Source organism: Nansenia antarctica (genome assembly GCF_963989245.1).
Source record: "Nansenia antarctica genome assembly, chromosome: 19".
NCBI classification, from domain to species: Eukaryota; Metazoa; Chordata; class Actinopteri; order Argentiniformes; family Microstomatidae; genus Nansenia; species Nansenia antarctica.
The window spans coordinates 21834000-21848753 of record NC_137692.1 but is presented as its reverse complement, the minus strand read 5'-3'; the positions used below and the strand labels follow the sequence as shown (position 1 = coordinate 21848753).

Sequence of the window (14754 nt, the reverse complement as noted above, 5' to 3'; positions counted from 1 at the left end):
TTATTTGTATTTAATGTCATTATTATATTATTGTATTACATTTGTTGTGACCAGACATGTCACAATACAATAGTAATATTATATACCTCCTTTTGGCAATATTTACAAAAATGCATGTCATATATGTAATTGAATCGAATCGAATCGAGTTTAACTTTCATGTCCAACCGCAGCTGCACATTGTCTAGTATTCTTCCATTTCAACCACAGACTCTACCTACAGTACATTGTGATGTTAGAATTATAAAGTTCTATCTCAATTTTTGTCAAAATTTTGTTTTTTTACATAATCTGATCCATTAGGTGTTTATTAATGCCTGTGTGGTGTTGTTTTTAAAATGTAGAAATTGTTGAGTTAGTAATTCATAAAATACAAAGGTTCCTTCTCACAAAACATAATGGAATGTAAAAACTTTGACGCTCAATATCTCTGAACTACCCTAGACGGAGATAGAACCTTATAATTCTGAGCTCACGACATGACTCTCCCTCACAACCACAGGCTCTACCTACAGTACCACAACTCTCCTCCACACCATCTGAAGACATATTCCTGCTGAATTAGAAAAGGGTCCTGAACCACTAAACTGTCTAGAATAGAAAGGTATAGAGACATCAAACACTTTTATTTAATACACACCAGATGCTACACCCGCTACCTGCTAATCCTGCATTTCTCTGTGTGACACAGACACGATAAGATAAATAAATAAGACGAACGATGACAGAGACACATTCGAAACGTATCAGTGTCTTTTTAAATAAAATACAATTTTCTTTGTGCCTTTTTTGTTGTTGTTTTAATTCATGGTGTGTCGTTACATCCACCACTCCTCTCTCAAGGAACGATCGAGTAGAAGAGGATCCTCTCTCCAGCACGATTATCCCTGTCCCTCTATACTGACTATTAAAGGGCTTTTTGAAATATGGTGAGATCAGCCTAGGAGCTTGCCGTACCGCTCCCCCCTGGAATATTCCCTGTGATTTATTCCTATTATCCACAGTGAATTGCAAAACTACGCTGCTTCCTCACTCCAGATGAAAACTTAAGTGACTCGTTTAAAGTGATTGGCCGGAGGGCAGAGGATAACAAGTGGTTGTGAACTCTTGGGAGAGAATTAAGAAAACATACATCGCTAATAAAACATTTAATCGATTGAATGATTATTCTCTTGGTTTGGTGGAAAAGAACCATACTTGTGTTGGTGTGCACTGTACATGCAGAATGTAACACGCTATGTTATGTAACGGCTTATAGAATGTAAGTGATGATTAGCATTCGAGAGAGTGAGTGGACTACGGCTTGATTAGTTGTGTTTATTTTATCGGGAGTTAGATCACATTTGCTGCTACTCAGCGCTAGCGCAGTGCTGACAGAGATGGGGTTATATTAGAGGCCATATCAGACTACCAGCCAGACCACCCCCCTGCATGTGGCATTAGAATTAATCAAGCAGGTAATTGGCCCTGGCACCATCAGCATGCTAACTGTGAGTGTGTGTGTGTGTGTGTGTGTGTGTGTGAGTGTGAGTGTGAGTGTGTGTGTGTGTGTGTGTGTGTGTGTGTGTGTGTGTGTGTGTGTGCGTGCGTGGCCCTGGCACCATCAGCATGGTAACTGTGAGTGTGTGTGCGTGCGGCCGTGTGTGTGTGTGTGTGTGTATTAAAAAAAACAGCGATGAACTGCACTCAACCAGTAACCCCAGTAACAACAGCCCAGGAGTCTCTGTAGATTGGACATTATTATCTACCTTGTTGACCCCCCAGGACTCTGTAGAGTCTCTGTAGAGACACACACACACACACACACACACACAGACACACACACACACACACACGGACATTATCTACCTTGTTGACCCCGTCGGCCATGGCCTGCAGGGTGAGCTCACGCGGGCCGTCCACCGTCTTGCCGTCGTCCGTGGGTCCCCAGCTGGCGCTGTAGATGTCAATGACCTGGGGCATGTGACTGATGGACGACGCCTCGATGATATCTGTCATGAAGGGCTGGTCCAGCATCCTGATCCCTGTGAGGGTGGCGGGTGGCGGGGGAGGAGAAGGGGAGAGAAAAGGAGAGTAGAGGAGAGAGGAGATGGGTACTTGTAATGTACTGTGAGTGTGTGAGTGTGTGTGTGTGTGTGTGTGTGTGTGTGTGTGTGTACATTGTCAGGTGGATAGGTAAAATACTATTTAAAATAGAGGTATCTCTTTTATATTAAAAGGCAAAACGCTATGATAAAAAAAAAAAACTTATTCTGGCTGCTTCAATATTACATTTCAACCTTTTTTACAAATCTACGGGAGCAAAAACGAGTTGTCTCTCCACTGAAAAAAATGGCAATTCCATGAAGCAATTTGCTGTTGTTATTTTGCAACTGGAACTAATGGCATTGAGTTCTGAACAAGAGCAGAGCAGAGAACGTATGACACATCAGACTGTCACGCTGTTTTACTTTCTTTGTATTGCTCGTTTCCGGAACCAGGGAGAATCAATAAGTTGTGGAAGAATAGATTAGACGTGGAATAGATTGAATAATAGATGTGTATGTGTGTGTGTGTGTGTGTGTGTGTGTGTGTGTGTGTGTGTGTGTGTGTGGATGTGTGTTTGTGTCTGTGTGGGCACGAGCCCATCATAGCGACACATCCATACCTGCCACTTTAGAGTTGTAGGCGACTCCAACTCCGCATATGTTGTTGTTGGCGGCCGCAGACACCTCTCCAGCGCACCTGGTCCCATGACTGTAGAGGGCGATAGAGAGGAGGGTTATTTATTATTTTAATTAATTGTTTTTGTTCAAATACTTTCAGCATTTTTGTTTGGGCTTGCCTGGAGTGCAGGATAGGCAGGACTTGCACTTTTGGTACAATGCCATTGCGTGACGTTAGAATTATGAGGTTCTATCTCCATTTTTGTCAAAATGTAGTTTTTTACATAATCTGACCCATTAGGTGTTTATTAATGCCTGTGTGGTGTTATTTTTAAAATGTTGACATTTTTGAGTTAGTAATTAATAAAATACAAAGGTTCCATCTCACAAAACATAATGGAATGTAAAAACGTTGACGCTCAATATCTCTGAACTACCCTAGACGGAGATAGAACCTTATAATTCTAAGCTCACGATTGGTTAATAAATCAAATGCAGCTAATATCATTTCAAGAAAACACATTTACACTGTTGGGCAGTTCCACTCCACAATAATTCAACTCAATCAGTTTAACTGCATTTTTCAGTAGCGTGAGGGTTGCCCACCATCATGGCAGTGCTGCAAGACACTATGTGGAGACAAGCTTGTCGTTGCCATTGGTGAAACAGATCCATACGGAGTGATGACACCCAGAGCTGAAAGTCTCGTATGTGGAGGAGGCCATGTTGAACGACCACAATCAATGACACCATTTAACCCTAGAGCCACATGCACATGTCATTTACCCTACGTAGCCCCTAGGTGGCTGAGAGAAACAGATAGGTACACCAGGTGGCTGAACCACAAAGTAACAGTTGTAGAAACCCCCAGTTAGGATCCTACCTCAGGAACCCCTTGAGAACCCCTCAGCAACTCCTCGATGGTGTGAGTCATATGGTTTGTGATGAGGTGAAGCTAGAGCAGTTCGTGACGTTAGAATTATAAGGTTCTATCTCCATTTTTGGTCAAAATTGAGTTTTTTACATAATCTGATCCATTAGGTGTTTATTAACGCCTATGTGGTGTTATTTTTTAAATGTTTACATTTTTGAGTTAGTAATTAATAAAATACAAAGGTTCCATCTCACAAAACATAATGGAATGTCAAAACTTTGACGCTCAATATCTCTGAACTGCCCTAAACGGAGATAGAACCTTATAATTCTAAGATCACGAGTTGCTAAGGGAGCTGGCACACACACTATAGCCATAGTGGGCCAGCACCTGAAAGAGTAAGATCTCCATAGAGAGAAAAATCTCACCCACAGACCAAAGTAGTACAACAATAAAGTTGTTACACTAAAATGGTGAGCGATACATAGCTAGCGTGCCGTTTGTCTGAGAGCAACTGGTAACGCTGCTATTTCAGAGCTAGCAACTGTCAGATTAGCGTTAGTGTGCTCAAGTCGTAATAACAACAAACTTAGCTAGCTAGCCAACTGTACTTAAGCTTATTTGCTCAGAGAGTTAACCAGGCACTCACAAGGTGAAAACTGTCAAACTTGGCATACCAAATTATCCAATAATCTTCTTTGGATGTAGAGCTTGTTAGAATTGGGTGGGACACCTTTTTTTCTGAGTGGGGCAGTCCCACTCATATTTTCATTTTATTTGACAGATACAGTGAAGATTTAGACAGGAAGGATGGGTGAGAGAGAGAGGAGGGATGACATGCAGGATATGTCCCTGGACGGAATCGAACTGGGGACCCTGCGGTTACATGGTCAGTGCTTAACCCACTACGCCACCTAAGCGCCCCGGGTGGGACACCTTTTGTACCGAGAGGTACTAGCCCTACTTTGTGGAAGCAGCTGGCATGCCAGGTGGAGCCATCTGAGAGCTGGAACGAGGCTGGGCCAAGCTGACTGCTGACCTGGACCGGCGGGGAAGACCAGAAAGATCTCAGTTTGTGGTCACAACGGGGACGTCTGACCTGACCCAGTCAACAGGCAGCTATGGCAGCTATTCGAATCTGGCCCATGCCCTCTCCTCCTTACTTTCCTGTCTCCAGGATTCAATAAAGATAATGGGATAACTGCTCCACACACAAGAAGCTTTCATCTGTTGTTGGTGAGCTGTGGACAGGTTGTGCTGGCACGTGGCTGAGGAGGCTGTGGAGGGCAGCAGAGCTTGTGGAGGGTCAGCTGAGGCTGAGGCTTTCAGCCCAGCATGAAGGAAGCTGGTGAGATGATCCCTGTTATGGAGTGCTGTGAGGTCTGGTAATGCAGCAGCGTTTGGGGGCAGGCTGGTGGCAAATGGTGCATCCTTGTGGAAGGTAGGTGGGACCTGAGGCCCCTTCAGTGTTTGATAAAAGCAGGCCGGGGTAGCTGATTGGCTGAGGCACCGCATGTGACGAGTGTGGGGCTTTCGGGGGGTCGAAGTGAGCCAGGATTGGTTACGAGTTGTGGCTAGCTATCGGAAGGGCTTCAGAGAAGGCAGGATCTTTCTTCAACAGGTAGCGCAGAAGGCGCAGTTGTGGCGGAGTACTGCAGGAGGAAACGGAAGTAGTAAATACACTTGCCCAAGAGGTAAGTACGTATGTACACGTGCCCAAGAAGGAGGCACCCTGGATAGCAGAGGTGGGGCTCTGCGACTCAGCGAATGGCATCTGTGTTGGAGTGGAGTGGGAAAATCCCCTCAACCGAGAGGCGGAACCCCACATAGTCAATTGTTGAGGACCATTGAGTGTGTAGTGCTTGGCCATGCCGAGAATACACTGTGGAGGCACTCATCGTGGACGTCGGGGGGTGGAGCCACTACCACTATGTTGTCAAGTTAATTGGGAACCCCTGGAATCCCTGCGAAGACTAATGCCATGATTTTTTTGGAAGCAGCTTGGGGCGGAGCTCCAGCCAAAAGCCATGTGTGTGTAATGGAAAATCCCGAATTGATGGGTGATGAATGCTGTGAGGTTACGGCTGTTTGGGTATAGCGGCACTTGAAGATAACTCTGATGGAGGTCCAGCTTGGTGAAGACTGGAGCCGCGGGACAGGACAGTGAATTCTTCAGGAAGTGGGAAGAGGAGGGTGTTTGCCTTATTAACTGCTCACAGGTCAACACAGACCCGCAGACCCCCCTGACTTCTTCTTCTTCTTTGCCACAACAAGGTTGAAGATCCAAGGAGACGCATTAACAGGCTCAATAATGTCAGCTTCAATCATCAGTGCATCAAACAGTGCATCAAACATCTTGAAGCCAACATTGGAGCTAACATTGTGAATGATGGTAGAGGACATTTGGGCATGTTGTTGGTCCTGAACAGAATACTTTGTTAAAGGTTTGGTTAAACTTTCCACAATTCCTGCACATTTGTGCTCTTGTTGGGGCAATTTTCTGCTCTTGAGTTGTGGACAGAGGAACCATAAAGGCTGACATACACAGGGCCGAGGCAGTGGCGTGAACTACATTTACATTTAAATTTTTGGCATTTAGCAGACGCCTTATTCCAAAGCGACTTACAATCAATACATTTGAATGCTAAGCATGTGAATCATCAGTCCACCATTCGTGGCAGGAAGAGTAATCTAGCTCAGGCCCGGGGCCACTGATAGAAGGAGAAACCTTCTTCTACCACCTTCTTCTAAAACCTTTTTATTTTTTTTTATAATACTGGAGGAACAGAGAAACAGTACAAAGGGGGCGATAGAAGTTCTTAGGGACACAGTAGAGGGGAAAGCGGACGTTTTTAGGAGACATAGTGCTGAGGGGCAGAAGATGTCTCAGGAGGAGCAGTTAAGGTGTAACCTGAAGAGATGGGTCTTCAGTCTACGACGGAAGATGGGTAGTGACTCTACAGTTCTGACAGCCGTGGGGAGCTCATTCCACCAGCAGTGAACTGCACGCTCTCTGTGTTTATCGCGGTCTGGGGGGCATTTGCGCTAGTCCGGCATGGTCAGCGAACAACAGTGTCTTAAGGAGGGAGCTAGATTGTGCTGAGGATACTGCTGCGGACTCCACTTGAAGACGCTTGAAGACTTCAGACACCAACTGGAGTGACCTTGCTCAAGTGTCAAGTCACCAGGTTTGAGAAGCAGTGAGAAGCAAGTCGTTGTGTGTGTGCTCGATAAGTTGATTCCTTACCGTTTCATCCTAAATGTCCACAAGTATGCCAGACCTACTGACTCACCTAATAGCTGATGTCGCCTCCAGAATGTGGAAACGACGGAGGAGAGCTTTGGAGAGCAGAAAAGTGTGCTTTTAGTAAAGCAACGGCGTCCAGATATCTGTGGGGTCAAACTGAGTTGACTGAAAGAGAACCGTACTATTTCTTCCCTCACTGCCTCCAGTCTCCCCACTTCATGCTCCACCTCATCAGTTCTCTCTCTCAGTGACTCTCAGAGTGTTTCAATCACACGCTTTATGTTACGTGGAATGGTCATCTTTCCCTGACTGACTGTTGTGTGTTGGATGAAGTTAACTACTTTTCTATAGTAGCTTTAATTTGACAAACTATAATTATTTTCCTCAAGGGCAGGTTTAACTTGTATCCCTATAATGTAGTTGGTAATTTAGTTAAGTATATTTTCACTGGCTTACTCACTACTGTAGCTTTCTCAACACTGCAAATATAGTGCTATGTTTCGGCCAGATCTGATCACATGATAATGGTAAGAAGACAGGCAAGGCATTTAGGGGCCAGAAATCAATGACAATTAGCATTGACAATCTGTCATTGTGGCACCTGGATAACATTAGCTCTGCTAGTGTCTACCTCATCCATTTTAAAGAAAGAATGAATAAATGGAATGAATCACCCATTTGCTTGCATAGTTTAATGGCTGCGACATTTGTAAGAGACATGGGGAGAGTCAGCCGTTTTGTATGTGTGTGTGCGTGCGTGCGTGCGTGCGTGTGTGTGTATGTTTGTGTATGTGTATGTGTTTGCGTGTGCTCATCCATGTATGCTTGTGTTTCCGCACAGGACAACTGCAGTGAGCTCTCTCTCTACTCTCCCAGCATGCTTTACCACAGACAGGCTGCTATTTATAAACAACCAGCTGATTAGCCTGCGAGTCGTGCGCAGCACCAAGCCGGCAACAACGACAACGCTATACTAACAACCGAACCGACCTGCCTAACACACACACACACACACCCCCCCTCACTGAACACAGAGGACGTATAGGGGAGAGGGGGAGCAGCAGTGATGGTGGACGACGGATTTGATCCTGTTTAATAATCTCATCCTTGAGGTGTCCTCGGCGGTAGTGGATCACGCAGTGTGAGGCGACGATGGCAGGAAGATAAGGTGTTATAAGGTGCTATGAGGTGCTATGGGAGGGAGATAAGGTGCTATCAGACAAAAGGTCGTGGCTGTGAGCACTGCAGTGAAGAGAGAGTGGACTGATGCCAGTCTGTGTCTCTGTGTGTCTCTGTGTGTCTCTGTGTGTCTCTGTGTGTCTCTGTGTGTCTCTGTGTGTCTCTGTGTCTCTCTGTGTGTCTCTGTGTGTCGCTGTGTGTCTCTGTGTGTCTCTGTGTCTCTGTGTGTCTCTGTGTGTCTCTGTGTGTCTCTGTGTGTGTCTGTGTGTCTCTGTGTGTCGCTGTGTGTCTCTGTGTGTCTCTGTGTCTCTGTGTGTCTCCGTGTGTCTCTGTGTGTCTCTGTGTGTCTCTGTGTGTCTCTGTGTGTGTCTGTGTGTCTCTGTGTGTCTCTGTGTGTCTCTGTGTGTGTCTCTGTGTGTCTCTGTGTGTCTGTGTGTGTCTGTGTGTCTCTGTGTGTCTCTGTGTGTCTCTGTGTCTCTCTGTGTGTCTCTGTGTGTCTCTGTGTCTCTGTGTGTCTCTGTGTCTCTCTGTGTGTCTCTGTGTGTCTCTGTGTGTCTCTGTGTGTCTCTGTGTGTCTCTGTGTGTCTCTGTGTGTCTCTGTGTTTCTCTGGGTGATATTGGGAGCATTCTTGAGGTAGGTCAACACCATTGGGGAAAAAACAACATAAGCTATAGGCCTCCATGAAAATTAAAAGAGCTATGATGAGCTATTTAAGTTAGTCAGGCCTTTTACCCGAAGCGTGCTTGTGTGTGTATATGTGTGTGTGTGTGTGTGTGTGTGCGTGTGTGTGTGCATGCCTTGTGTGTTGTGGAACATCTACAACAGTATTAATGCAGTAGGTCTGAGTGCCCACAGATATGACTTAATGGAGCTACAAGGAGGGAAAATCAATGCTGAAACTAGGAGGCCATTCAAGCTCGATGTGAGCCAAGGAACAGGGGAGTATTCCATGAATCGATTATAGCAAATTCAGGCTTGTTTTCATAATTCACGATAATTTCAGATCGAGTTCTATTCCCTGAATGTGGCTCAAATAATTCGCTGTTTGGTTGCTATGCAACCAATCCTTCAGAACAAACGGTCTGGTTTAAGTTAGATGTGTGTCAAAAATGTCTCACATTTGATAATTCGAGGAATCACTTGAGGCTTGAATCCCAATCAAGAGTTGCTCAAACCAGGCTTTTCTTTTAATCGCGGATATACTAATCAACGTATGTGGAATACCCCCCAGGTGTGCAATCACAAGCAAGCATGTGCACATACACACAATCACATACATAAATACACAATACCACCTACCATTATATACACACACACACACACACACACACATACAGTGCATGGTTCACACACCCTCTGGGGCCTGTGACCACAGAAGGGATGGGGATAGATAACGGTGCCTCACCTGTTAAACCAGTCGTCCGTGTAGCGGGGGTATGGGTACGGGTCGTTGCTGCTGAAGTCATAGCTCGCCTCTGCGTTCTGAAAGGAGAGGACAAAAACGGTTTGGATCACACAGGGTAGGAGACACAATACCCTGTCATTCTGAGTGTGTTCATGTGTGTTACTATCGGGCCTCTCTTAGCAGGGACTGACCTTATCAAAGCCAGTCATGTCCAGACTAAAGCTAGGCTTTACTGCTGTGGGGATGTTTTACACACCACTGAGCCGCTGTGGTTATGTGTTGCTTACGGGTTCTCTCAGTGTTTTCTGTGTGTTTGGTTGTTTGTTTATTTGGTTGTTTGTGTGTTCACGTGCCCTTCAAATTAACTGTGATGTGTTGTGTGGTTCGTTGCCCAGCCACAAGGACAGGTCAACAGCTGACGCACCACAAGACGGGGACCTCAAGGAGAAGGCCTCTCCCATCCTCACAGCGCTGGACCCTGCCTCTGCTGTTCAACTCGCAGAGGCGTCAGTTCCAGCGACTCCCAACCCCCCACCCACAAACCCCCAGGCCTCTCTACCCCTCTTTGGGATACTCCACCTGCCCCCTTCACAACCCTCCACGACACGCCACCTCGCCCCTACCCTAGCCCCCTCCGGGCACCACCCTTCCACTTCCCCCTCCACTCAAGCCCCTCAGAGGGGACGCCTGCACAGGTTTCTGCATTCATCTCATCCTGTCTCCTGAAACTAGCTACCCCCCCAATTCGCACACCCAAACCCCCCCATCCCTCCATCAAATGTAGTAAAACAATAACAGCTCTTCATCTACTAATTCTGCTTGTGTCCCAAGATGCGCCGTTTCATTCATTAATCTAACTGATCGGCGCAAAGCTGTTGACAAATCCATGGGTTGACTGAGGGGCTTACAGGAACCAGGGCTGGTATTTACCTGAGAGGATGACTCAGGGAGGGACAAAGTGATGCCAAACCCTGTCTGTTATGTTCATCTGCTGTACTATAGCTCTCTGTAATTACCTACGCTTAGCAGGTAACTGGATGAACAGGCTCCATGCACAGTGGTGGCACGATTAAGTGTTTGTTAAAGAGGCTGATACCTCTGTAATCTGTTACAGGACACAGAGGTCGGGACAGATTCTGTGTCCGCTCTCTTCTACTCATTTTATTTTACTATTACACAGATACAGTGGTGGACTCAGGCTGTTTGAAGGGCAGGGGCGAAAAGAAAAAAAGGGCACCTACTGGACAACATGGGACCCCATCAGTGCACATGGTCAAATTTAGACCATTGGAAGGGAAGCCAATAGGGCACATCCTCTAATTTTGCCACTTAAAAGGGCACTTTAGTGCAACGTTTTTCAACTGTGGGGGCACATGGTAAAATTTTGACCATTGGAGGGGCACCAATAGGGCACATCCTCTAATTTTCACCACTCAAAAGGGCTTTTTTGCCACTCAAAAGGGCACTTTTGACGTTTTTCAACCGTGGGGGCACCAAGAGGGGCGGTCGCCCCCCCTGCCCCCCTCTGAGTCCGCCAGTGCACAGATGTAAGAATAGATATTGAAGGGCTATTTACAGGATTAATTAGTCCACATTAAAATAATGCCTCCCTTTGTGATAAGCAATACAATAACATAATGATAGTATATAGAGTATACAATTACCACATCACTATAAGTGCCCAAAACATATACAGTGTAATTACAGCATTATATACCAAATGTGCTAATTGTAAGTCGCTTTGGAAAAAAGCGTCTGCTAAATGACAAAAATGTAAACGTAAATGTAAAGGCAGTATACCAACCTCAACATTATTGTTTGTATGCATGGTTCACCTGACTCAAAACGTGAGCTTAGAATTATGAGGTTCTATCTCCGTTAAGGGTAGTTCAGAGATATTGAGCGTCAACGTTTTTACATTCCATTATGTTTTGTGAGATGGAACCTTTGTATTTTATGAATTACTAACTCAAAAATGTCAACATTTAAAAAATAACACCACACAGGCATTAATAAACACCTAATGGATCAGATTATGTAAAAAACTAAATTTGGACAAAAATGGAGATAGAACCGTATAATTCTAACGCCACGAAAATACAGACAAAGGCCGAGTGTGAACAGTTTGTGTCTGAAGATGGGGAGGGAGCACAGCAAACAGGTCAGGTAGACTAGAGAGTGAGGAGAGAAGAGGAAAGGAGAGGCAATTCGGCAGTGTACAACCAACCGCACCTGAACATGTCCATTTACGCTATATTCACTACCTCACCTCTGCACTCTATCACCCCCCCCATCATCCCACCCATCACCTCCCCCGTCATCCATCAAAGGGGACCAGGAAATTGGGTTCCAAACACACCGCTCTGTTTGTGTGTGAGAAGAAACTGGAATCAGGGTGATGATTTCTAGCCAGTGAGTCCTACATAACCATCCCTTGTGCCCCTTGCTGTTTGCAGTTCTACAGGGACTGGTTAGGTTACACGATGTGACAGGCTGGGTTGGAACTACTTGGGTCCTCCTCTGTGCCAGTGACCTAAAGTCTATGCATCATTTCAGGTCAAGGTTTTTCATCAACTGAGCATCGTGAATAATACTCTATTCATCACAAACAAAATGGCCAAGGAAGGAGCATTGCTGATAAACTACATCGACACTCGGGATGCATCTTCATGCATCTTCCTGCGCACCACTTCTTCATTCTCACTATGAACACAGGAAGGTACGGAGCCCCCCCTGAGGTCACATGGTAGAAAAAACATATTTGATGCGTGAATCCGTTCCCTCGGTTTAGTAATCCGTTCCCTCTGTTTAGTAATTCGTTCCCTCGGTTTAGTAATTCGTTATGGTTACCCTAGCCCTACGAGCCAGAAAGATCGCAAGGATTCTAACCCTAACCCTAATCCTAACCCTAATCCTTGCGATCGTTCTGGCTCGTAGGGCCTAACCCTAACCATAACCCTAACCCTAACCCTAACGAATTACTAAACCGAGGGAACGAATTACTAAACCGAGGGAACGGATTCACACATCAAATATTTTTTTTCTACCATGTGACCCCAGGGGGGCTCCGTAGGAAGGTAATATTATAAACACTTCACATAAAATAGTTGCACAAGCTGTGACTGATCCAAGCTGAAGCTCTCTAGGTGTCTATGCCCATCCAGTCAGAGAGAATACACCATCATGGACACACATTGCATGATTATAGTCATACATTTAAATTAAAAAGCCTACACATGTGTACATGCTGAATATGAGAAAAGCAATAATGATCCTTCTTCTTCTGGTTTGTTGATCTTTTTGTGGTGTGATTGATATCATAACCACAGGTTGTCATGGCAACTTTTCATGGAGGACTGGAAGCAAAGGAAAGTAATAGGCCTACTTCTGGAGTACAACACTATAAAAGACAAACAAATCCCAAGATAACCCACTACTCCCTGTACACACCCTTCAGCCTGTTGAGATAGGGGCTCCCTCCCACTCCTGGCTTTGGCAAACCTCTAAGAGAGTCAAAGAGTGGCTTTTAGGACCTTGATACAACCCATACATCACATTAATGGGCAGTCAGGCCACTGAATTTAGAAGCAGGCCAGGACAGTATTTCTAGGTGTGGTGGCACGATAGTTGGATAACGTGAATTGTCAGCGGCCCACCCGCTGTGCCGACGGACCACGATGCCGACGGACCACGATGCAGACAGTTTATTAGCGGATTTCTGCGAGAGCTGACAAGACGGTACATGTGGGAAAACTAGGGTTAGGGTTAGGTGCTAGGGTGCTACGGTTAAGGTTAGGGTTAGGGATAGGATTAGGGTTAGGGTTAGGGTTAGACATGCCAGCATGTACCAAGTCGACGTAGCACCTAACCCTAACCGTAGTTTTCCCACATGTACCGTCTTCCCACATGTACCGTAACAGAGAAGCGGAGAGCATTCACATGCAGGGAGGGCTGTCGGCACACCGGTCCGTCGGCATATTGATGCGGCACCGAATTGTCAAGCATAACTGGCGCATGAAGATGGATGATGGAAAAAAAGAGGAAGAGTGGAGCAGATAAGGAGAAAGAGAAAAGAAGAAAGGTTCTTGGAGATGCCACTAGCTAAATGCGGCAAAATCTACAAAATGTTTTCATGCACGGGACCACCAGGTTAGTCAGTGATAAAAAAATAAAAATGCTAGCTAGCTAACGTAGCTAACATTACCGATGCATCATCATCGTCATTTTCTATTCACCTGGTTAAAAAAAGGTATAATAAAAAATAAAAAAAATCGTCCCCTGTCAAAAGCCCAATGTTAAAGCTGCCAAGAAACTACACAATCAATAATAAACGTGGTTGTTTCCTAGCTACCTAATTTCCTCAGAAACGTTGGTGGCATAATTGGCGATTATCGAGTCTAGTTAATGTGATCAATATTATTTGACAACATGCATTTTGTTGTAAATTTCAGTCAGTGAGCTCCGACTTTGAGCTCATAATTAAATTACATTTTAATTGTTAAAATGATTGCAAGAACGCATGGTCTTCTACTGTCTTCATTGTGCGTACACTATTGGGGCTACTGTGTTTACAGTATTGTTGAAAAATCTGTTATCTAATGTTTATGTTGGTTAAAGGGCTATTTTAACTTTTGATGGGTAGTGTATCAGTAAACTGAATATGGTACTCTTGCTCTGTTGCTCTGAATAGGTGGAGAGAATGTATTATAGGCTAATAGTAAATTGAAAAATATGTTGTGTCGTCCATCCTACTATCTCACTTTGGAGCAATTTCCCAAAACCTGAAAGTACCACGTTCATCTGTACAAACAATAGTACGCAGGTATAAACACCATGGGGCCGTCATACCGCTCTCACTGGGGGTGATAGAGACAGTAGAGATTTGACAGGAAGGATGAGTGAGAGAGAGAGGAGGGATGACATGCAAGATATGTCCCCGGCCGGAATCGGGAAACCAGGGACCCTGCGGTTACATGGTAAACGCTTAACCCGCTACGCCACCTAAGCGCCCCAGAATGGGCATTTTCATACCCACACAGACAGCCGGCAGCATGACCAGACCAGCCTCCCACCTGACATGCCGCCATCACATCCCCCAGAACACCAGCTGGACGTCAGCCCTCCTAAGTGAAGCGAAGTGGAAAGAACCGTACATCAGACAAGAGCCTCACCCTCTGCTGTGCTCAACGGGGTCCCTTACAGGCTCTACAAAAACGCACCAGACGTCTTACGCTTCCTATGGAGACTGATGGAAGTGGTGTGGCGGAAACAAGTAATACCAACAGCCTGGCGGAGGCGGGCAGGAGGCATCCTAATCTCAAACGAGAAGGACTGACATCAGCCAGTTTCATTTTCCAAATCAGCCTCCTAAATGTTGAAGGCTTTTCCAGCGTAGTGGCTCAC

General features: G+C 45.4%; 1 protein-coding gene across 1 annotated transcript in view; it reads right to left on the bottom strand.

Annotated features, from left to right (window-relative positions):
* pcsk2 (proprotein convertase subtilisin/kexin type 2) overlaps window positions 1-14754 on the bottom strand; it is a gene marked incomplete at both ends in the record, with an annotated part of 43718 nt that overhangs the window by 11692 nt on the left and 17272 nt on the right. Inside the window, 3 exons of the mRNA XM_080549048.1 lie at window positions 1849-2024; window positions 2648-2736; window positions 9352-9428. Coding sequence (XP_080405174.1) covers window positions 1849-2024; window positions 2648-2736; window positions 9352-9428 — 342 coding nt within the window. The remainder of the gene's footprint in view (window positions 1-1848; window positions 2025-2647; window positions 2737-9351; window positions 9429-14754) is intronic.